The sequence below is a fragment of the Pleurodeles waltl genome, chromosome 12, assembly GCF_031143425.1.
Source record: "Pleurodeles waltl isolate 20211129_DDA chromosome 12, aPleWal1.hap1.20221129, whole genome shotgun sequence".
Lineage (NCBI taxonomy): Eukaryota > Metazoa > Chordata > Amphibia > Caudata > Salamandridae > Pleurodeles > Pleurodeles waltl.
The window spans coordinates 27,478,501-27,503,545 of NC_090451.1; the positions used below are offsets into that span (position 1 = coordinate 27,478,501).

General features: G+C 50.2%; 1 protein-coding gene across 5 annotated transcripts in view; it reads left to right on the forward strand.

Moving 5' to 3' along the window:
* Positions 1-25,045, forward strand: part of LOC138267493 (hippocampus abundant transcript 1 protein-like) — an 83,212-nt gene that overhangs the window by 31,685 nt on the left and 26,482 nt on the right. For 2 of the 5 annotated variants that reach the window (XM_069216485.1, XM_069216484.1), the window contains exon 2: positions 17,550-17,645. In XM_069216485.1, the coding sequence (XP_069072586.1) occupies positions 17,637-17,645 (9 nt within the window). In that variant the 5' untranslated portion in view covers positions 17,550-17,636. Of the gene's footprint in view, positions 1-1,733; positions 2,277-4,196; positions 4,376-14,716; positions 14,911-17,549; positions 17,646-25,045 lie in introns of those variants that run through there. The other 3 variants (XM_069216482.1, XM_069216486.1, XM_069216483.1) reach the window with 3 other exon arrangements.

The following is a 25,045-nucleotide window of genomic DNA, read 5'->3' on the forward strand; positions in this document are numbered from 1 at the left end:
TGGCCAGGCCCTGCTCCCAACCTCCCATGAGACCAACTTCCTGCTACAAATGCAGTTGGCAAGTAAACACTGCACTAGTTTCTCAGCATTTGCGCAGCTCCATCCAATGGTGCTGTTATGCACAAAGCAAAGATAAGATTTTTTTACCCCTCCCTCTTTAGTTTTCCCACCTCATTGCCGCAGCTGGCAAAACATAAGGAACAGTACTAACATTCGTAGCAAATGAAAATGATGCCTACTTTTCCTTAGGCCGCCTTTGACAGACATGGAAGAGACAATCCAACCGTAATCTAAACATACTAATGCCTGCCAGATTTTGAGTAGATTTGCCAAATCCCACTAATGGTATAAGCAAATTCAACAACTTCATTTCATGAAAACTACACCTTAACCACATATTGCATATTTTAAAACTGTGGCCTAGAACAGTGAATTTGAGTTAACTTGCAAATCTGAACAACCTGACTTACGCTGACTGCAGTAGTTCAATTTGTTAAAGACCGTTTTCTGACAAAAGCCATTTTCCACATTGCCCTTGCCTCCCACTCGGCTCCAACAATCCCCATCCTGCTTCCCAAATCACTAGAAATATTTTTTCTACCATAAATTTGTACAATCTTGCAAACTGAAGATGGCAAGGGAAAGCTTAAAGACTTTAACAACCAAATATATTGCTCTAAACAGACTCAATTTATAGCATTTTACATCCAGGATAGTTATAAAATGTAACCCTTTGAAAGCCAACCAAAACGTTTCTGTAACATCACAAAAAATACTGAACAGATTTACACGAGAGATGACAGATCCTGCTCTGTATAAAGTTCTAGTTTCGTGGCACGTTTTCTGTAGTTCCATGTAACACTTTGAGGTACAACAGACAGCAAAAACTCCTATATGACAGGCTTCTCCAACCAGTAGCTCCTGAGCTCCTGGTAGCTCTCCAGCTACCTGTGAGTAGCTCTCCTGTGTGCAGCCCAGCATACCAAATTACGTTTTGTATGGTTTAATTATTATGTGTATACCAAAACTGAGAAGTGTGTACTTCAGACGAAAATGTGTGTATTTTCAAAATCCATAATTTCTAAAATATATTTAAAGCTGATATTTGAATGATAAATCATGCAACATTGTGTGACTTCTTACGATCATTATTCCCTTTGTTGTAGAGGGCATTGCAGATATGGCTGTTATGTATTACCCTGGTAGAGGTATCCCTGACTGACTAAGTATTTTTTATGTTACTGTTGGCAGCCTTGTACTAAGGTGATCACAGCTGGTAATCTTGCATGGGTGGTCACTAAAGTAGTCTTGGCTTAAGTGTACAAAACTAATTATTTTGGTAGGACGGATGATTTTGTGGAACAAATGTAGCTGTCATTAGTGAAAAGGTTGGAGCCCCTGCATAGAAGATAACAAGAACTCACTTCGTCTCACAAGCCCCTTAGCAGAGCAGTGCGTGCACACTACTGAGTAGAGCCTGCAGCAGGGAGCGGGACTTCTGCACCGCAGCATGTGCACGAGCAGCTCTTCTACAGAGGGCGGAGCCTGCGCGCAGTTTAGGGAGGAGCCTGTGCGGGGGCGGGGCCTGCTTACGCATTGTTTGTCTCTTCTGTCGTAACCGTTTCCGGGTACAGAGTCCTACCACTGTAAATGGCAGCGGACTGGCCCAATGAGTGACAGGATCGTAGCTTGGCCGTCCAATGGAAAGCTGGGGGCGGGGCTAGCACTGACAGCTGTTAGCAAGCACTAGCAAGGAAGCCCCTCGGACGCCATCGCCCGCATGGGTCATCAGACTGGGCATTCTCGCTGGCGTGCGAGGGTCAGACACGCACGGGCGGAGGCAGAGATGTGGCGGAGGGGTCCGTTTCCACGCTTCCCTCACACAGGTGTCTGTCACTGCCACCTCCAAGATGGCGGAGCGGCGGCCCCCTAAACCTGCCGGGCCCTGAGCCAATGGCAGGCCGAGGGCGGGTCTGAGTGATAGTGAAGCTGACGAATGGGCTGTGAGTGAGTGGTTTCCGAGCCAATGGCACGGCGCGTGTGGGCGGGGCTCCGCGTGTAGGCAGTGGGGAGCCGTCCCGCGAGCAGCGGGTGAATTCGGTGTTTGAAGCAGAGACCCCCCCCGGGCCAGCGTGACCCCCCCCGGGCCAGCGTGACACCGCCCCCCGGGCCAGCATGACCCCCGCCCCGCCCGCAGCATGACCGGCGAGAAGAAGAAGAGGCCGAGCCGCAGCACGCTGCTGGGGAGGAGAGTGATCATCAAGGAGGGGGGGCCGGTGAGCGCTCTCCTCGTTCCGTCTCGGGGGGGCTGGGGCAGGTGGCGCACAGCGGGCGGAGGCGGCGGGGTGCGCGGGGGCGCCGCGGGAAGGAGGAGCGGAGCCCTGCAGCGCGTTAGCTTCGGGGCGAGGGGGCATCGCAGAAGAGGGGGGATACGGAGGGATCGGGGGGCTCTGGCCGGGGGGGGGGGGGGGGGGGGGGGGGTGAAGAGCCGGGCCGCCGAGAGGTCCCGTGCGTGGCCCCAGCAACGCCGGCCTTCTGCTGCCCGATCCGTGCAGTCCCCTTCTTGACTCACAGCGCCATGTGTGAGCTGGGGCAGCCGGAGCCTTCCGAAAGGGGGCAGTGAGGAGCAGGAGTGACCCCCCCCCCCCACCAGGAGCAGGAGTGACCCCTCCCCCCCCCCCCACCAGGAGCAGGAGTGACCCCTCCCCCCCCCCCACCAGGAGCAGGAGTGACCCCCCCCCCCCCCCAGGAGCAGGAGTGACCCCCCCCCCCCCCCCCCCCCACCAGGAGCAGGAGTGACCCCCCCCCACCAGGAGCAGGAGTGACCCCCCCCCCCACCAGGAAGGGGCAGTGAGGAGCAGGAGTGACCCCCCCCACCAGGAAGGGGCAGTGAGGAGCAGGAGTGACCCCCCACCAGGAAGGGGCAGTGAGGAGCAGGAGTGACCCCTCCCCCCACCAGGAGCAGGAGTGACCCCTCCCCCCCCCCCCCCCCACCAGGAGCAGGAGTGACCCCCCCCCCCACCAGGAAGGGGCAGTGAGGAGCAGGAGTGACCCCCCCCCCCACCAGGAGCAGGAGTGACCCCCCCCACCAGGAAGGGGCAGTGAGGAGCAGGAGTGACCCCCCACCAGGAAGGGGCAGTGAGGAGCAGGAGTGACCCCCCCCCCCACCAGGAGCAGGAGTGACCCCTCCCCCCCCCCCCCCCCCACCAGGAGCAGGAGTGACCCCCCCCACCAGGAAGGGGCAGTGAGGAGCAGGAGTGACCCCCCCCCCCCCCCACCAGGAGCAGGAGTGACCCCCCCCCCCCCCACCAGGAGCAGGAGTGACCCCTCCCCCCCCCCCACCAGGAAGGGGGCAGTGAGGAGCAGGAGTGACCCCTCACCAGGAAGGGGGCAGTGAGGAGCAGGAGTGACCCCCCCCCCCCCACCAGGAGCAGGAGTGACCGCCCCCCCCCCACCAGGAGCAGGAGTGACCCCCCCACCAAGAAGGGGCAGTCAGGAGCAGGAGTGACCCCCCCCCCCACCAGGAGCAGGAGTGACCCCTCCCCCCCCCACCAGGAAGGGGGCAGTGAGGAGCAGGAGTGACCCCTCACCAGGAAGGGGGCAGTGAGGAGCAGGAGTGACCCCCCCCCCCCACCAGGAGCAGGAGTGACCGCCCCCCCCCACCAGGAGCAGGAGTGACCCCCCCACCAAGAAGGGGCAGTCAGGAGCAGGAGTGACCCCCCCCCCCCCCACCAGGAGCAGGAGTGACCGCCCCCCCCACCAGGAGCAGGAGTGACCCCCCCACCAAGAAGGGGCAGTCAGGAGCAGGAGTGACCCCCCACCAAGAAGGGGCAGTCAGGAGCACAGGAAGGGGGCAGTGAGGAGCAGGAGTGACCCCCCACCAGGAAGGGGGCAGTGAGGAGCAGGAGTGACCCCCCACCAGGAAGGGGCAGTCAGGAGCAGGAGTGACCCCCCCCCCCCCCCCACCAGGAGCAGGAGTGACCCCCCCACCAAGAAGGGGCAGTCAGGAGCAGGAGTGACCCCCCACCAAGAAGGGGCAGTCAGGAGCACAGGAAGGGGGCAGTGAGGAGCAGGAGTGACCCCTCACCAGGAAGGGGGCAGTGAGGAGCAGGAGTGACCCCTCACCAGGAAGGGGGCAGTGAGGAGCAGGAGTGACCCCTCACCAGGAAGGGGGCATTGAGGAGCAGTATGCTGGCATTCTGTGGGCCACTGAAGCCACTTTTCAACGAGAGGGTGATGAACACTGTGGAGCATCCTCACGGGTGGTAAAATAAGGAGCTGGCATGAGAGGGCTTCCCTAAGGGAGAACAATAGCAGGGAAGTGGCAAGGGAGAAGCGGAATGAAGTTTCCTTCTCCACAAGAGGGTTGTAAAGGGTAAGATGACCATCTGCTCAAGTTGCCTCTGATGAAGTTACTGTAAACATAACGTGTATTTGTAAAGCACATGTTCACCCATGGGCATCTTGGCACTGAATAACAGATGTTTATTGTTAACCAACTCAATGGTACTCATTTTATCAACCTCAGAAGGATGAAAGGTTGAGTGGACCCACCAGAATTTGAACCTGTGATCATGAGGTCAAACACAGGCCCCTGCAGTAGACGCATTACTCCGCTAAGCCACCAGATCTGGCCAAAAAAAGAGGAGTAACTCCATTAAAAGGTTGGACTGTGAAGTAGAAGTGAAGAGGTGGGTCACCAGGGAGGAGTGCAGGACAGTTAGTCCTGTTGTACTGGTAGTATCACCATAAATGTGAGTAAAAGGCTTTGGCCTGGTGAAAGTGTGGTTGGGAAGCAGAGGTGGCACGTGTATGTGGGCACAGCAGGGAGAGTATTCATGTTGGAATAGGCTGGTAAGGGTCAAAAGTAGTATCGTGTTAGACATGTGGTGGCAGATGGTACTTTCAAGAGGTGATGGGTGGTGAAACCGTCTGCAGCTTTTTGGGGTCAGTTGTGGAGGTAGGGTGACCAGACTTTAAAACCCCCAAACCGGGACATTTCTCAAAAATAGAAGGAGGACTACAATTCTACATTATCTGAGTGCCACAGAAGGACAGCACTCATCAACACAGAAATAGAGAATAACCACTAAGAAAATATATAAAATGCAGTTTTTAAACTCCGTATCACACCCATTAATAAGTTGCATTTCTCTAACATTTGCTAGCTAACCCTTCTTTGGAACACATGAAAATGTGCCTCTAACAGTTTGCAGTCGACCCTCTCTGAAAACTGGGACACAAGACAAATTTGCTGAAACCTTGCAGGACAGCTGGTGAAAAGCTGGAACTGTCCCGGTGAGTCTGGGACACCTGGTCACGTTAGGTGGAGGGTGAAGAGGATTCACCAGCTAGGTACATGTACACTGGCAGAGACCGGCTGCACTGCTAAAACGGCTCTGAATACAAGGTTGAGTTTCGTAGCATAAGGACAATTCTATTAACATACACTAGTAAAGATGTTTCTCCTCAAAAGATTGATATCCTTTGTATCCCATGTAATTAATGGTGTAGGTCAGGTAGGTTTACAAATGATTTGTATCTTTTCCAGTGGGATTATTTATGTAGTGCACCATCCTGACACTTGGCTTCTTTCTCTTAACTCACAATTTTGACAAATCTGGAAAATCAAGCACGGAGACAGGAAATCATTTGCAATGCATCCCACAGTGTGGCCAAGTGTGGGAAGCTGGTCTCATATTAACCTAGGTTTTCTGGTCTCCTGATTTTCTACAGTGCTTAAAAGCAACAGTGAGTCGCCCCTGAAAGTTGTCAATGGCAAACACACTCTTGCATTTATGATGTTGCAGCTTTAGTTTTAAAGACGTTTTGGTCAGGCTAGATATATAGGCTCTGTTGACGAGTTGCATGGTACTGGGGTGAATTTACTTTTACCATGCAGTAAAATCAGCCTACTGTCGTGCAGTTATGATTGTAACCCCATGGAATGGGGGAATTACTTTGTATGACTGACTTTACCAGCAGTAAAACCACGTAGAATTATTTGCCATTCCACAAGTTTTTCCTCATAAAGTTACCACCTGCACGCAGCAAGTAGTAAGTGTATGCTGGGATGTGTGGAATAGGGAAAGCAACATTTTTTCTTTTATAGTTGCAGGACGCTTCGTCTAACCTGATGTTTCTTGCTGGAAAAAGTAGGTCAGCTCTTTCACACCTGGTAGATCCAGCTGCTTAAAAAACTAACCACTACTCCTCAGACTGAGCAGAATTACCGCATACAAGCATGAGTACATTTTGGTGTGCCTCATTTATAATCAGGCCCGTAGTGTTTTGGCATGTAGTATGTTTCTGGTTCTTTTCAGTCTTTACCACTACAGGAACTCTGCAGCCGAGGATATAGTAATTTGGACCATGATCACACAGTGTGGTCAAGGGGGATGCCCGAGTGCAACTAAGGTTTTCCAGGTCCTCAGCTGGCACTTGAATCACTTGGTTACACCACTGCAGTGAGTCCCTCCTTGAAGCTTTATGGCGACAACAAGACACAAAGCCGTAGTTACTTACAACAGCTGTCATTTTCATGACCATAATAGGGCTAAACCCGCTCTCCATTAAATTTCACATTAGAAGGTTGAATGTTTGGTGACCCGTCTATACGCTTTGTACTAAATGCCTCCTCAGAATAGAATTCCATCAGAGATTGGCTGCATCACTTTCAAGGTCTCTGTCCTGATCCTAGGTGGTCTTTCTGATGGAAGAACACCCTGAGGGGTTTTGGAAGGGCAGGGTTTCACTAGACTGGACAACCCAAGATACCAAAAAATTCCCTGGGTCAGATAGTCTAAGTTCTCTTCTGAAGCCTGCTCTGCAGCTGACCTTCGCCTTTGTAAAATGCAGCCTCTCGATGCACTGATAGTTAATTTTTGATTTTTAAATTCCTGTTTACTTCTCATTGTAGCGTTCTTGTGTGCCAAGTGTTAAGTCAACCAGTGAATGCACTTTGGTACTTGCAGTCTGAGCTTTTTATTTATTTATTTATTTATTTACCAGTATTGGCAGGGTTTTTTGTGTGTTCTTCAACTTCATTACCCTAGGTCTTATTTTTAGGGTTCAGAGGGGATTTTGAGAATTTCAGGCTTCTCCTTATTTTATATAGTGCAGTATGTTTTTCTGTTTTAGTTTGATTCCTGTAAGAGTGCTTGCTACCTCAGATTATAAGTGTCTGTATTCTTAGATTTGGCTGTAGTTGTGGCTGTTCCTTATTTCCTTGTTCCATAGGCTCATTTTGCGAATGGAATCTGATTTTGCGAACTTAGCCTCATTATGGTCCAGATGTACTAAGCCTGTGGTTCCCAACCCAACTCCCGACGACCCCCACTGAATCATTACTGGAAGCCGGGGAGCCCCAAGCAATTTGTATGATTTACATTTCAAACCTTAAAACAGTACTTTGAAAAAAATACACAAACAAGTACACACGAAACACATACTCAAATTACTAAAGAGATAATTATTTTAAATTGAAAAAATATGCAAAAATTGAAACATTTTAATGGGAAGGTTGGCACTGCATCTCAGTGACTAACTTTTTAATGTTTAGTTTTATTTAGGAAAGCTGAATTCTCAGGTCACATTCTACATTTCCCAAGTGATTTCTGTTTTTATTTTTTTATGTACATAAGATCTTAGAAAGCTCTTTCACATAAATATGTTGTGGGAAAAGGAAGAAAAGCAATACGGGCCTCTCAAAGTATACACAAGCAAACCTTTTTTTAGCAGTGCAGGGAAAATGGAAAAAACAACTTTATGATTTGGGCCAAGAGTTTGCAAGCAGCTCTTTAGTGGCAGTTCACAGATCACTGTGCTAGATTACAATTGTAACTTATGAACTGTGCCATAACTAAAGAATCTCTGTGACAAAAGCAGTAACCCACTGTGTTATGCTCATAAAATACTGTTCTTTGCATGACACGTTCTTTGCAGCAGGCATATTCACCATCTGCGCTACCTTTGGGTCAAAAATGCCACTAGGCAAAACTCCCATCTCTCCCCAGTAGGCACATTAATCACTTGAGTTATCTTGATCCTTTTATTTTTGCCCAAATGCTGCTGGATATACAAGGAACTTCGCAAGGCTTTTAAAACTGTTGCACATAAGACGTAATAAATATAATAACACGCACATGTTTGTCAGAGGCCCCAGCTGGAGTAGTGCCTTCCTCCTAATCTCGGCCTATAGACCCCTGGGGGTCTGCAGACCACAGGCTGGGAACCACTGTACTAAGCATTTGTGTGGTCAGAAATGCCCCATTTCGGCATTTACACCTGCTCTGTGTACCAATCCCATTTTAAGAGTCAGAAAGAGTTTTGTCAGATTCTAAAATAGGATTCCAAATGGATACTGATTTGGTATCTAGAAGGGGCATGTTGTAGACGTCCCTTTCAAATACAGAATTAGAATCTTATGTATCAATAGTTTGCTACCCAAATTCGGTCGCAAAACTTTGAACGTTTACCACTGTTTCAAAGGAGATGGTAATCCATTTGCAAATAGTTCTTCGGGAAACCCTTTCCATTTGTTAATGTACATTTAAAAAAATAAATAATAATAATGTTAGTAAGGTAAGGCAGATTGAGACTCAGTCCAATTCTGTTTTACCAACGGACCTAATGGGAGACCTAATGGGAAATAGGCTGATTCTTAAAGATATTTACTGATCTTAAAACTAGTGGTTGAAAACTGCAACCAGTGAATAGTACAGCTGACTCTTTGCACTGTTAGGTAAGCACGCAAAGTCACCCTTTGCAGAAAGTCCCAAAAATTACCTGAACTCTTAATATTCAGTAGCTGGGTCGCAATTTGCAACCACCGATGATTGTTTGCAGACACAAGGAGCGTGGCCTACAAGGGACAGCAGACCACCAATCACTTCATTACATTGCAGAACAGAGCCCTACCCCTTGGGAATCGTTACCTCTTTCTTTGAGGAGTTTGTAGCTTTTCAGTGGTTTGCGACTGGAATGGCGGTCACAGGCCATTGAAACATAACATATTGAATCGCTGTTTGCAAGGAATGTCCCTTTCACGCCCCTACAAAATTGCAACTAAGTGTGGTGGGTCTCAAAACCCATTTTATGACTCAGAAAAAGTTTTGCAACTTTCAAAATGCGATTCTATTTTTACAAAAAGAGCCGCAAACCTAGTGATTTTCTGAAAGGCAGAGTTTACAACCGCAATATATATTTTTTTTAATCATTTTTTTTTCTTCCATTTAGCCCCTGGTTCCTAAATGTTCTAATCCTTTTTAGGGGTGGGTGGCTTATTCTGACGTCACATCTCTCCAGCACTACTCTTCTCAGGCAGGCGTCCTACCCCTGAAGTTAAAACCATCCGTTTCGCCTTGCCAGCTGTCAATATTGACACAAGGCAGATGACTCAAATGCTTTTATTCACACTGGCAATTTCCCAAGCGAAGAAACGGTCTCGTGAAGCATACCAGAGATGGAAAACAAGCTTTATGGTATTAATTTTAATTATGCAGACGTGCACTGCTTCCAGCAGCCTCCTTATTACCTGTGAAGCCTCCAGTTGAATTAGTACTGCTTCTCCCAGCCTCCCTCTTACGAGTGCATCCTCCAGTGGAATCGGCACTGCTTCCTGCAGCCTCCCTCTTACAAGTGCATGCTCCAGTGGAATCAGCACTGCTTCCTGCAGCCTCCCTCTTACGAGTGCATCCTCCAGTGGAATCGGCACTGCTTCCTGCAGCCTCCTTCCTACCAGTGCATGCTCCAGTGGAATCAGCACTGCTTCCTGCAGCCTCCCTCCTACCAGTGCATGCTCCAGTGGAATCAGCACTGCTTCCTGCAGCCTCCCTCTTACCAGTGCATGCTCCAGTGGAATCAGCACTGCTTCCTGCAGCCTCCCTCTTACCAGTCCATCCTCCAGTGGAATCAGCACTGCTTCCTGCAGCCTCCCTCTTACCAGTGCATGCTCCAGTGGAATCAGCACTGCTTCTCGCAGCCTCCCTCTTACCAGTGCATGCTCCAGTGGAATCAGCACTGCTTCCTGCAGCCTCCCTCCTACCAGTGCATGCTCCAGTGGAATCAGCACTGCTTCCTGCAGCCTCCCTCCTACCAGTGCATGCTCCAGTGGAATCAGCAGTGCTTCCTGCAGCCTCCCTCTTACCAGTGCATCCTCCAGTGGAATCAGCACTGCTTCCTGCAGCCTCCTTCTTACCAGTGCATCCTCCAGTGGAATCGGCACTGCTTCCTGCAGCCTCCCTCTTACCAGTGCATGCTCCAGTGGAATCGGCACTGCTTCCTGCAGCCTCCCTCCTACCAGTGCATGCTCCAGTGGAATCAGCACTGCTTCCTGCAGCCTCCCTCCTACCAGTGCATGCTCCAGTGGAATCAGCACTGCTTCCTGCAGCCTCCCTCCTACCAGTGCATGCTCCAGTGGAATCAGCACTGCTTCCTGCAGCCTCCCTCCTACCAGTGCATGCTCCAGTGGAATCAGCACTGCTTCCTGCAGCCTCCCTCCTACCAGTGCATGCTCCAGTGGAATCAGCACTGCTTCCTGCAGCCTCCCTCCTACCAGTGCATGCTCCAGTGGAATCAGCACTGCTTCCTGCAGCCTCCCTCTTACCAGTGCATGCTCCAGTGGAATCAGTACTGCTTCTCGCAGCCTCCTTCTTACCAGTGCATGCTCCAGTGGAATTAGTACTGCTTCTCGCAGCCTCCTTCTTACCAGTGTATCCTCCACTGGAATCAGCACTGCTTCCTGCAGCCTCCCTCTTACAAGTGCATGCTCCAGTGGAATCAGCACTGCTTCCTGCAGCCTCCCTCCTACCAGTGCATGCTCCAGTGGAATCAGCACTGCTTCCTGCAGCCTCCCTCCTACCAGTGCATGCTCCAGTGGAATCAGTACTGCTTCCTGCAGCCTCCCTCCTACCAGTGCATGCTCCAGTGGAATCAGCACTGCTTCCTGCAGCCTCCTTTCTACTTGTGCACCGCCAGTGGAATCAGCAGTGCTTCCTGCAGCCTCCCTCTTACCAGTGCATGCTCCAGTGGAATCAGCACTGCTTCCTGCAGCCTCCCTCCTACCAGTGCATGCTCCAGTGGAATCAGCACTGCTTCCTGCAGCCTCCTTCCTACCAGTGCATGCTCCAGTGGAATCAGCACTGCTTCCTGCAGCCTCCCTCCTACCAGTGCATGCTCCAGTGGAATCAGCAGTGCTTCCTGCAGCCTCCCTCCTACCAGTGCATCCTCCAGTGGAATCAGCACTGCTTCCTGCAGCCTCCCTCCTACCAGTGCATGCTCCAGTAGAATCGGCACTGCTTCCTGCAGCCTCCTTCCTACCAGTGCATGCTCCAGTGGAATCAGCACTGCTTCCTGCAGCCTCCCTCCTACCAGTGCATGCTCCAGTGGAATCAGTACTGCTTCTCCCAGCCTCCTTCTTACCAGTGCATCCTCCACTGGAATCAGCACTGCTTCCTGCAGCCTCCCTCTTACCAGTGCATGCTCCAGTGGAATCAGCACTGCTTCTCGCAGCCTCCCTCTTACGAGTGCATCCTCCAGTGGAATCGGCACTGCTTCCTGCAGCCTCCCTCTTACCAGTGCATGCTCCAGTGGAATCAGCACTGCTTCTCGCAGCCTCCCTCTTACAAGTGCATGCTCCAGTGGAATCAGCACTGCTTCTCGCAGCCTCCCTCTTACCAGTGTATCCTCCAGTGGAATCGGCACTGCTTCCTGCAGCCTCCCTCTTACCAGTGCATGCTCCAGTGGAATCAGTACTGCTTCTCGCAGCCTCCTTCTTACCAGTGCATGCTCCAGTGGAATTAGTACTGCTTCTCGCAGCCTCCCTCTTACCAGTGTATCCTCCACTGGAATCAGCACTGCTTCCTGCAGCCTCCCTCTTACAAGTGCATGCTCCAGTGGAATCAGCACTGCTTCCTGCAGCCTCCCTCCTACCAGTGCATGCTCCAGTGGAATCAGTACTGCTTCTCGCAGCCTCCTTCTTACCAGTGCATGCTCCAGTGGAATCAGTACTGCTTCTCGCAGCCTCCTTCTTACCAGTGTATCCTCCAGTGGAATCAGCACTGCTTCCTGCAGCCTCCCTCCAACAGTGCATGCTCCAGTGGAATCAGCACTGCTTCCTGCAGCCTCCCTCTTACCAGTCCATCCTCCAGTGGAATCAGCACTGCTTCCTGCAGCCTCCCTCCTACCAGTGCATGCTCCAGTGGAATCAGCAGTGCTTCCTGCAGCCTCCCTCTTACCAGTGCATCCTCCAGTGGAATCAGCAGTGCTTCCTGCATGCTCCAGTGGAATCAGCACTGCTTCCTGCAGCCTCCCTCTTACCAGTGCATCCTCCAGTGGAATCAGCACTAATTCCTGCTGACTCCTTCCTACTTTTCCACCGCCAGTGGAATCAGCAGTGCTTCCTGCAGCCTCCTCCTTACCTGTGCTGCCTCCAGTGGACCCAGCACTGCTTCCTGCAGCCTCCCCCCCCCCCCCTACCAGTGCATGCTCCAGTGGAATCAGCACTGCTTCCTGCAGCCTCCCTCCTACCAGTGCATGCTCCAGTGGAATCAGCACTGCTTCCTGCAGCCTCCCTCTTACCAGTGCATCCTCCAGTGGAATCCGCACTAATTCCTGCTAACTCCTGCCTACTTGTGCACCGCCAGTGGAATCAGCAGTGCTTCCTGCAGCCTCCCTCTTACCAGTGCATCCTCCAGGTGAATCGGCACTGCTTCCTGCAGCCTCCTCCTTACCTGTGCTGCCTCCAGTGGACTCAGCACTGCTTCCTGTTGACTCCTTCTTGCTCTGCTGCCTCCAGTGCAATCAGCACTGCTTCCTGCAGCCTCCCTCTTACCAGTGCATGCTCCAGTGGAATCAGCACTGCTTCCTGCAGCCTCCCTCTTACCAGTGCATCCTCCAGGTGAATTGGCACTGCTTCCCTCAGGCTCCTCCTTACCTGTGCTGCCTCCAGTGGACGCAGCACTGCTTCCTGCTGACTCCTTCTTGCTCTACTGCCTCCAGTGCAATCAGCACTAATTCCTGCTGACTCCTTCCTACTTGTGCACCACCAATGGAATCGGCACTGCTTCCTGCAGCCTCCTTCCTACTTGTGCACCGCCAGTGGAATCGGCTCTGCTTCCTGCAGCCTCCTTCTTACAAGTGTATCCTCCAGTAGAATCACCACTGCTTCCCGCAGTCACCTTCATACATGTGCAGCCTCCAGTGAAGTCAGCATTGTTTACTTTGGCCTGCCTGTTAGTTACACTGGAGGTAGCAAAGCTATCACTGCCTCCCGCAGCCTGCATCTTACCTGTACATCCTCCAGTGGAATCAGCACTGCTCCCTGCAATCTCCCTCTTACCAGTGGAATCAGCACTGCTTTCCGCAGCTTACCTCTTACCTGTTCAGCCTCCAGTACAATCAGCACTGCCCCCTGCAGCCTCCCTCTTACTAATGCAGTCTTCAGTGGAGTCAGCACTGCCCCCTGCAGTCTCCCTCTTATCTGTGCAGCCTCCAGTGTGACCAGCATTGCTTACATTGGTCTGTCTATTAGCAATGCAGCCTCAAGTAGGACCAGCTCTGCTTACCTTGGTCCGTGTGTTAGCTGTGCAGCTTCCAGTGGGACCAGCACTGCTTACCTCGGCCTGCCTGATAGCTGTGCAGCTTCCAGTGGGACCAGCACTGCTTACCTTGGTCTGCGTGTTAGAGGTGCAGCCTCCCGTGGAACCAGCATGGCTTACCTTGGTCCATCTGTTAGCTGGGCAGCTTCCAGTGGGACCAGCACTGCTTACCTCGGCCTGCCTGATAGCTGTGCAGCTTCCAGTGGGACCAGCACTGCTTATCTCGGCCTGCCTGATAGCTGTGCAGCTTCCAGTGGGACCAGCACTGCTTATCTCGGCCTGCCTGATAGCTGTGCACCACCATCTACTCGCGCAGGATCTCGCAACAATTGTCTGCTCATACCCGACCATGTGAACTCTTAGACTGCAATTCATAGACCTCGCAAGGACCAAAACCTCTATCTTATGTCGGCATTTCTCCACTATATTTGGCCTCCACTTAATTTCACTATCAGTCTCCTGCCCCCAAACATGCTGAAGCGTGAATAATAAATTACTCCAGTCCTAAAACGTGCAGGACGTGGGTCTGGTTGGATTTAGCACTGCTTGATGTCGTGTTAGGGGAATATGTTGTAAGGAGAAGAGGTTGCCTGCCTGCATCTCAGAGTTTTGGTTATTTCATAAGATGGTTTTGAAGTCTGTTTTTCCATGGAGTGGTTGCCCATGTCTGGTGAACACTGTGGCAATCCCAGCATTCTCCAGGTGTGCACCCAGCCCCGTGGCCATGAGCAGGCCAGATTTGCTTTTCAGTAATTATGTGTTCCAATGTCCTCGCCAAAATGGCGGCCACTTCATCATCCGCAGTCCTACAGAGGGACAGACCGCATGATGCCCTAAATACCCGCAAGCAGTTGTTGGGGAGGTTCCACCCTGTAGCTTATTTGATATTCCTCGTCTTTCAGTTACACTTTGTTCCTCCGCGGAAAGTCAGTGTTTGCTTTGTTAAATGCTAAGAAATGCTAAGTGGTAAAAAGTCACTTTAATGACATCAACTGACGATATTCCTTCTGACTTATATAAGTCCCAACGTTAGTTGGATTAATAAATGTCACTGATGTGACCCACGATACCATCAGACTCTAGCTTGGCTTTGAACGCTGAAGAATGTGAATATTTGCTTGAGCTTTTAGCTTCTATAGCGGAAACCGTTCCTTGCGGCAGTGCCCATGGCTGAGGGATGAGAGGCCTCCCATTCTTGAGTAGTCGCTCTTGGGGACGGAGAAGTGCAGCCGCGAGAGCACACCAGTGGGTTGATGCAGCAGATACATAGAGCGCAACCATGAAACTCATCGTCTTCTACAACATCAGTGAGGTGGGAGAGACAATCAAGTGCTTATTGAGCTGGCTGGCCTTTAAGGGGCCAACCTTCACCAAGGTGTGTGTTTTAAAAAATGTTGGACTCCTCCAGGCTTTGCCTTTACTACTTCCTGCCACCAGATGCTCACTGGCGCTGCAGGGTTGTTTTATTGAGTTTCTTAATGTAGATTACCAATCCTTAAAATATATTTTTAGAGGCTCCTGCTCTTGGTTGACTGTTGTCTGTCTAACAAGCAGGCAGCACAATGTCCTGGTCATTGTAGTACCATGCGATTGCTCTTCTTTGAAATGTTACTCCTCAGATCACACTCAGGGATTGAAGAAGGACCAAGGGTGACCGAAGGGCGGTGAATAGTATTAGACCCGCAGTGTGTGTTCAGTTCGGCGGTATGAGGCATACAACTTACTGAAACTCCCCTCGCGGTGTGACACTGTGGTGGTGACCCATTAGGTGCAACTTGGTGCCACAATACTTCACCAGCACATAAGCCTGTCAGCGAAGTGAGTCCATCACAGAGTTTAAAAAAAGAACCAAAGGGATAATCCCCCCTCTCGTTTCTTTAGGATTCTTCAGAATGAGTGAAGAGCTTTCAGTTATTCTGCAGCATTATAGAAGCCATGCAGAAAGACTGAGGTTGGTGGCGTTTCTTTTGAAGATGGCTGATGTTAACCACCAGTACATGCAGTAACTGCTGAGCACTTTGTGTAATGGATGCTGTTACGAACCGCATAAATGAACCCCAATATGGCAGCAGAAAGTACAGAAAAATAGAGGGGGGTGGATCCACAGCAAAAATAGGTAAAATGTGGAGCTTTGAGGTGGTTTCAGAGGAGTGGTTGATCCTGTCCCTTAGCATGTCCAGGAGGTGAGGTCCTGTTCCGGGTATGAAAGCGAAGAGGACAGTTAAACACCACAGAATGACAGGCTCTTGGCATGGGGAGGTCTTTGGTGATGGTAGACACCAGGCACCTGTATGGATTTCCCTGAGGAATCCACTACAGTATCTTCAACTCTGCAACACCCTCATTTCTCAACTTCTCTGTTGAAGGGAGTCATGGTGAGACGTGTTTGTGCTGTGAAGAAAGTGTGTATGGGCACCCCACTTTGATGAGTAGTTTTTCTGAGTATTCCTCACCCGCCACTCAGCTGATCTCTAGTTGCACTTGCAGGTCTCCCAGCAGATAGCTTGCTTTCTGCCTTACCATGATCTGCATTATGCTGTAAAGTATATAGTTGCAAGTTCCACAAGCCCAGGTGCATTCGTGCCAAGGGTTTCTTCTGCTGGCTGGAAGGGCGGCCCATCTTGGGCTGTAAGTATATTTCGAGAGAATAAAGAAGTCCCCATTTTACAGTAGCACGCTCTGGCATAGTTATGGCAACTCTTACGGCAATGTCTCGTCCTTTGATTTGACATTTCCGAGATCTGTGAATGTTGTTTCTGTGATGGGTGTGTGTAATAGAACCAAAAGGAGGCTTCATGGGCATCGAGATTGCACTTGGTCTGGTGCCAGTGTGATAGGCAGAGCAGTGGATGTCTGGTACCAAGGGAACGATCCCATTCTGGCATTGATGTAAAAGGCAAGGGAGGTCTCCGTGCAACCAGTCCCAGCTTCCAGTGAGCCTCTGTGTTCGTAGGAATGAAGGTTGAACATGGGTCAGCTCTTAATATCTCCGCTGCAACTTGTAGCCACAGATTATTAGTTTATGTGACTCGGCCATCGTCCAACTCCTCCATTGCTCCTGTGAACGAACACTTTAGGACTGGGGATACTCGTCCTTTTCCAGCACACATGCAGACAAGCGAAGCCCGGGTTTGTTGGTGATCCACCTTGTGCCTATGGTCTGTAGCATCACTCCTGCTGCTGGATGGACCTTTCATTTTATGCAGTGAGCGGGGCGTGCTTGGCCAGTCAGTGGGCAGTTTAATGGATTGCTGCCGCCACACGTAAAAGCAAAGACTTACTCAGAGGTTAGTAATTGCAGTTGTGTAGTAGTAGCTGGGACAGGTCTGTTAATTGGTCCCCGCTCCCAACCCCAGGAAGGGCTCCGGCAGAAACAACGATTAAAATACCGAGAACTTCCATACCCTGAAGACTTGATTTAGTCATTTCTTCAAGCCCCAATGGATGCTTTGGTGGGTGCTGCGGTTGCCCCTCGCTTTCTTCTTTCTCTGCAGTGTTTTTGACTCTTTAGGCGGCGGTGATGTGCCCCGTCTGTCTTCATGTGGTTGGGAGGAGGTTTGGGAGGTATAGGCAGCTTCCTAGCCATAGGTTGTCCAGCTTCGATTGTGATGTCGGGAGCAGCTGAACTGATATTTTCAATTCTTTAAACCTCACATGGGCATAGAAAACAGAAGTCATGGATCTGGGGAGGTTGCTAAGTTAGACTTGATCTGTAGTCATGAAAGAGCCCCATTCCCTAAATTAATGAAAACATTTTATGAGTCGTGTTGATTTGTAGTACACACTAGCACGTGTAACAAGACATCAGTGCCAGAGCGGAGGATTGGTGGTTGCCTGGCTTTCTGTATGAATCCCCTCTAAGGGAACTGTGTGTCCCTTGTCTGTACTCAGCATTGTCCTCTCACATGCCACAGAGTGCACTAATGGCTTCTCTCTCCTCTTTCTCCCCAGCGGCTGGGGATTGGCGAGCCCAGTGTCTACCATGCGGTGGTTGTTATATTTTTGGAGTTCTTTGCCTGGGGTCTACTTACAACCCCCATGTTATCGGTAAGTGGCACTTGTTTTCTTTCTTTTTTCATGAATCGTCAGGGTTATGTTGCATAGAGTCAATGTGGGCAGGCATCCAGACATTTCTACTCAGTACCAACTTGGCTAGGTTTCCACAGCTGTTTCCAGTCTTGACTTTCAGGACACCACTGGCAATGTAAAGGATTCCCATTAATGTGTACGGTTGGTGAGTCTGTGCCACGTGGACATCCTGAAAACCTGGCCTGCATCTGGCCGCCTTGGACTAACTTTGCAAACTTCTCTTTTAGTCTTGTGGTGACGGCATTGATCAAACACAACCAGGGATGACTAAACCACAGTGCAAAGACTTTACGTTGAAGTTTATCATATTGTCATCCCATTAAGCACATGCTTTGGGGCTGTGTTTGCATATCTATATATATATTTATGTAAGCAACTAAAGGTTACAGAAACCTTAAAGTTAGGTTCTGAATTTACTCGCACAAAACCAGAGAAATTCAGTAGTTATAATTAGAGTTTTTTCAAATAACAATAGCTCACGACCTAAGGTAACTATAACTTGCGCCCCCGCCATGCACAGTTTTTTCTTTGATAATTTAACTTCTAATGTTTCATTGATATTTTTGAGGTTATATAAGTTGTTCTGAGTGCTGTAATATCTGGGGTAACTAGCAGTGCATGGCGAGGGCGCAAGTTATAGTTACCTTAGACCGCGATCTATAGTTACTTGAAATGGCTCTTTAACTGCTGAATTTCTCTAGTTTTGTGCATGTAAATTCAGAACCTAACTATAACGTCCCTGTAACCTTTGTTTTTTAGGTGAATTTCTAGTTTTTATTTATTTAACATAAAATAATTTTCATTACAATACATTAATCCAACCGTGTGCGGCGGGGTTGACCGCAGGGCCAGACCCTGCGTCCAACCCTGCTAACCACCCAAACCCGCGCTGCGCAAGGCCTTTGGCCATGTGCGGCAAGAGTTTGCCGCAGGCCTGGTTCTCTGGGTGTGACACTGGGTATGAGAGTGGGTGTGAGAGGGTCTATGTGGATATGAGCGTGGGTGTGAGGGTCTGTCTGGGTGTGAGAATAGGTGTAAGAGGGTGTCTCTAGATGTGACAGTGGGTGTGAGACTGAGTGTGTGTGGGTTTGTGAGTGTATGTGTGAGAATTTGAGTGAGTCTGTGAGTACGTGCAAGAGTGTCTGAGTGGGTCTGCAAGAGGGTGCGCGAGTGTCTGATTTGGTGTGTGAGTCTCTGGGTGTGTGTGTGTGGGTGTGTCAGTAACTGTGTGAATGACTCTGCCACAAAGGAACCTTACCTGCCCTTTTATCCAACAAGAGTCCACAGCTTTGCAGAAAATATCTACCCAAGTGGAGTTCTTTCTGACTTTGGGTAGATGTCCAGTACCTGTCTACACTACAACTGTGTAATGAAGCACAAGGGAATGTCACCAGGGAACTTTTTTTCTATTTGTCAATGTGATTGTTCCTGTTGCCTGTTTCTCTAGAATTCTGTGATAACCTGAATCTTCCAGTAGAGAGGCCACCAAGACTGCAAAGACATAAATATCCACCAGACCGAAGTCCTTCCTCTTATCTGTATGAAGTAAATGCTTCTTTGTTTTGTGGCGATGTCCTCGTATTCCTCACCATCAAGAATGTGCCATCAAAATCGGCAGGAAATGCACTGGGAGTGCCCTTTGGGGCGACTTTGTCATCTCATTGGCCTATAGGAGGATTCATCTTATCACAGAATTCTGAGAAAGATGCACGAGGAAGAATCATATTGCTAAACGCACACAAGGTAACTGGAGATATTTCCTCGTGGTCCATTACACAGCTGTAGTGTATAATGCACACTGGACATTTACCCAACAAGGTAGCACTTATTGACTAACCAGTAGAAAGTGCTGCAGTTGGGTAGAAATGTTGTGCAAAACTGTGGACTCTTGTTGGATAAATGAGCAGGTGAGCTTCCCTTCTGGCCATAATGCTCATTTCACAGAATTTAAACCTCAACGGGAAGCATTTACAAAGATAAACTTATCAGGTGCCACAGTTGAAACTCCACTTTTGGAAAGGACAAATGATCCTAACTCCTGGGCTTGGCAAAGACTCTGAGATTCCTATATTGAAATTATCTGAAATCCTTTGTGGAGGTCAATGCATCATTAATCTATTGGAGTGCAATTTATGTGACTGTGATGAGTGGGTTCTTTCTTTTCCTTTCCCTGGGTTCCAGGGGGATAGGGGGCACGTGGCCCCCTTCCCCCAGCTGATTTCGGCCCTGGGGACCCCATACCCTGGGGCCCGGCTTTAACATATATTTTTAGGGGGGAGGAGGGCAGGATTCCCTCAACCGATTTCGGCCCTGGGGACTCCATCCCCCAGGGCCCACCTTTATTAAATGGAGGAGAGTTTAATTTTGGTCCCGGGACTCCATCCCCCAGGGCCCAGACATGTCACCTGAGTGCTCCCAGGGCACCCAGTCACCATTGTTTGGGATTGTGGGGGGAGTCTCAAGTCTGCTGCGGTGCCAGCCAGCTCCCCTCCTCCTGCGGGAGCCGACATTGCTGTCGCAGACAGGGAGCTGCTAAACATGCAGCTCCCTGTGCGTGACGGCAATTGTTTCCTAGGGAAACAGGGGGAACATCCACTTCCAACAAGTGAGAGTTCTTTGACAGCTCTCACTTGCTGGAGCCAGAGTGTTTGCTCTGTCTTGGCGGGAGCTGTGAAAGCTCCCGCCAAGTCAGAGCAAACAGCAATGTCCTGGGAGTGGGAACCCTGGGACATAGCAGGAGCTGGCCCTTGGGGGGTGGCAGTCGCCAGAACCATTATTGGTCCCACAAGGAGGCCCGGCGGCCCCCCTCCATCAATAAAGTTAGCCCTGGGGAAGAGGTGGTCCCCAAGGCCGGGGGTCCGCAACTGTATGAGGCTGGTTCTCTATATAATGTACAAAATGAAGTGCACTGTGTGGAGAATCCAAGCAATCCCTCCTTGGTTTCCAGAGGTAAACAGCAGACCACCTAATGCTCTGTTTTTGTGGTAGTGTGGGAAAGCAGTTAGGCTTATCTTGGAGATGTGCTAAGCATTTGTTGTACTAACAGTATCAATAAATATGGACACACACTCGGAAGAATAACTTGAGACCAATTTACAAAAATACTTCAGATTTTTATAACATTTTAAGACCAAAATCATCAAAATTGGGTAAGCACTTTTGAAGTTATGATTTTTCAAAGTTTTTGAAAATGTTCTGTTTCTGTAGGTAATCACACACCATAGGAATCAATTGGACAAAACTTTAAGAATGCATATTAAACCAGGCAATGTTCTTACAAGTGTTGCCTTTTGTTTTTAGGTCGAGGTTGTCGAGATGTCCTGTGGGCCAGTAGGAGAAGTGCAGGCGGTTCCCGGTTTTGGCGGGAGCAGCGGCTTAAAGTCTTCGAGCTGGTGCAGAACAGTGAAGGGGACCACTTGGGAAGACACTGCTCAGATGGACTTAAAATTATGTCTGGTGGGTCCCGTTGGAGTGTACAGGTCGCAAGGGGTTGGGGACCCTTAGAGCACAACTGGTTTGTCAATGCAGGGGCCAGAGAGACCGGGTGCAGTGTGGATTGGTCATCCAAGGGTTGTGCATCCTATGGTCCTTGGAGGCAGGTGCATGACACATTGGGGGTGGATTGCAGGTCAGCAGGGCCACTCTGGGAGGTGTTTCATTGGAGTCCTGAAGTCCCATGACTGGAGCTTGTTTCTGGACCTCGGGGAGTCCGGATTGGACTTTTCTTCTTGGTGTCTGACGTTGGGGGTCCAGTACCTCGGGCTATGGCACGTCTCAGCCACTGGAGGTCGCAGTGCCACCAAACTTGGCACACTAGCAGGGTTTGTCCTCCAGGTCCGTTGGGTGGAATTTGGTCAGGCTTCTGTGTCCGGCTCGTTGGCCAGCAGCCGGTCAGTGAACTGGACTTCACTGGTTTGTTGCCTGCTGGCCACAGGGAGTGATACCTTCACTCAGAGCAAGGTTCTTGGTGATTTTTAGAAGGTTGGAGGTCCTCTGGGATTTCTTAGGGTCCATCCGATGTCCGGTCAACCCCTCAGTGGAGATTGTAGAGTCCTGGGTGCAATAGGCAGGGTTGGCGCTTTTTTCTTCTGGCAGCAGGACTTCTTTTCTCAAACCTTGGGTCTTCTCTGTCGCTGGCCTTCTGTGTAAATCTGTTCTGTAGGTCCAGGGATGCCTACTAAGTACTGCATTTAGTTGGCATTAGGGGGAGTTCCTGGTAGTGGCCAATGTGACCGCTTCCTGTCTATAGGGTTCACACCCCTAACCCTATTTGGCTATTTTCCTACCATCCAAGATGGGGGGTTGGGGGTGGTGGTGCAGGCGAGGGGTGGTTACTCTTCCTACTCTGGCTAAGTTTTCCCGCCGGTTTTCCAGCTCAAAGTGGGGGAAAACCATTGGATGGCCATCTGCTGCTAGCAGCCAAATCAGCGGTCAGATTTCGAAGGCGGTAAAGCCTTTGAAGCCGACCGCTTGGCCTGGGTGCCTGGGGAGGAGGTGTAAAACCTTCATCCAGGAAAGGCTTTGTGTTCAGGTTCCTGAGAGCAGAGGCTGTCACCCCTGAAGTCCAAACTTTAGTCTGGTGGTGGTAGGCTGGTGAAAACTATTCGGCAACCATGCCAGGGCTGTTAGGTTTTGCAGGGGGCACCTGAGTGCGAGTAAGAGAAATCGCTAAGTTGGCGAGCAAGCTTTCCGAACGCAAGCGGGAACGGTAGGCCGTGCCTGCTCATGATGAGAAAGCTGCCACTCGTGTTGAGGAAGGTGCCGCGCATGTAGAAAGTCTACTCGAGCATCAAAAATAAGTTAGCACCCTCTAGCACTCTGCGTGATGCCGTTCGTACTGATTTCACAGCTTGGGAGAAACTCCTGCGCTGAAAATCATCAGTGCGTACAGCGCGCCTTACCCAAGCTCTGTCGCTCGCGGAACTCCACACAGGGGAGCAGAGTTTTTTCGGCACTTCATGGTGTTCTGCATAGCAGAACTCTGCCCAGGCCTAGTTATATTCCGTGTCTCTGCATACATGGTTTATGCCATGGCTTTTTTTCATTTGTATTTGTTTTACGAATATATTTAACCAAAACACAAATTGAAGAGGTTAAATTTGTGCATCAAGGTACAATCACACTCGTGATATCTGACCAATAGGATGGCTGTGTCCTTGTGTAAAATGGTTTTCCGTCCAATGGCTGAGGCAGTAAAATGTGTTTTCCTGTGTCTCTTTGCTGTACTGTGGTCATAAAGTCGACTTTACATTTGCATTGTAGTAATAAATGTGTTAATGCATGTTTTTTAGTACAGTTGCTCTAAATAACGTATTATTGGGCCACCTTATTTTCACTGTTGTGAAACAAGTCTGTCTGTCTCTGCCTATTTATCTATCTATCTAATTGCCAAGGGATACCACAAATCTTAAACATTAGCTTTTAATCATGAATTGCGCAGTCATTCTAATATGTAGTATACTTTATCTGTTCTGTTCATACATCTGACCCTGAAAAAGCAAGAAACGTGCAAGATGAGCTCGGTGACCAACAATTTTGATGAGTTTAGGAAATTACCCTCTTACGTGGCATGGTTACCCCCATTTTCTACCTGTTGTCAGTGTGTTTGACTGTGTCCACTGGGAACCTTCCAACCAGGACCCCAGTGGTTATGTTCTCTCCCATAAAACTTGGTAACTTGTACCATTTTTACCCCACATTTGGCATACTGGTGCCCACATGTAAGTCCCTAGTATATGGTAAAAAGGGGCCCAGGGCATTGGGGTACCAGGGGATCCCCATGGGCTGCAGCATGTATTATGCCACCCAGGGGGAGCCCATGCAAAGTGTTCTGCAGGCCTGCCATTGCTGGCTGCATGAAAGGGTGCATGCACCCTTTTTCACTACAGGTCACTACACCAGGTCACTAAGTCACCGCTACGGCAGGCCCTCTCAGCCCAGAGGGCAGGGTGCAGGAACCTGTGTGTAAGGGCACCCCTGAACTAGCAGAGGTGCTCCCGTGAACGTCAGCTCCATTCTCCTTGGTGAGTGTGGGGACACCATTTTACACGTATACTGGACATAGGTCACTACCTATGTCCAGCTACATAATGGTAACTCCGAACCTGGGCATATTTGGTATCAAACATATTGGAATCATACCCCAATACTGTTGCAAGTTTTGGAAGTATAATCCCATGCAATCTGGGGGCTTCTTATAGGACCCCCAGCACTGTACCACCAGTCTTATGGGGCTTTCTGGGCAGCCCAAGCTGCTGCCACCCCTCAGACAGGTTTCTGCCCTCCTGCTGCTTGATCTGATCAAGCTCAGGAAAGCAAATAAAATGATTTTCTTTGGGAGAGGAGGTAACACCCTCCCGTTTGGAAATAGACTGGCTCAGGAATGGTAGCCTCCCAAGCCACAGGTATGCCTTGAAGGGCACATTTGGTGCCCTCCATGCATAAACCAGTCCACATCGGTTCAGTGGCCCCCAGTCCCTGCTCTGGCACTAAACTTGACAATGGAAAGGGGAGTGACCACTCCCCTGTCCATCACAACCCCAGAGGTGGGGCCCAGAGCACCTCCAGAGGGTCCTTGGGTTATGCCATCTTGAACCCAAGGTTGGCAGGGAACTCTGGGTGCATCTGAGTGGCCAGGTAGGTGACGTCGGAGCCGCCTCCCAGATATGTGGTCAACTTGGCTAGGTGACCAAGCCCCCTCTCAGGGCTATTTAGGGTCTTTCTCTGGGGTGGGTCCTTAAATTTGGCTTGCAAGATTCTAGCAGGATTCCTATGCAACCTCCACTTCGGCTTCTAGACACTGGAACCGCGACTGGACCCTCCAGGAACCGACATTCTGCACCCACGAAGAAGTCTGTTCTTTCAAATTGCTTCCACCGCTCCTTCCAACTTCTGCGACATTTCCCCGGCTGTGCAGCCTCTGAGCGCGGTAAGCCTTCAACCTGTACGAGAAGGAAGAAGGAATCTCCCTTGAAGTGAAGGAGTCCCTCCCTTGCATCCGCAGGCACCTACATCAATGATGACTGGACCGGCTGTGTGGATCTCATCCTGAGCGGCATGGATCCTGCATCACGGATGGTGGTCCGAAGTAGTCTTCCTGGTCCTCTACCAGCTGTCCAACTTTGGTGGAGGTAAGCCCTTGCCTTCCCACGCAGGACAGTACCATTGTGCACTGCGTCTCTTGCTGCTGCCAAGGCTTGTTTAATCTATTCCAAGGGAACTCCAAGCTACGTGCAGCTCCAGCCCTCAGCACTCCTTCCTGAGACGCACAGCCCTCTACGTGGTTCTCCTGTGGCGTGGGATCCCTTCCTGTAGTTCTGTGTGGGCTCCTTATGTGACTCCTGTGTCCCCTTCCTGTG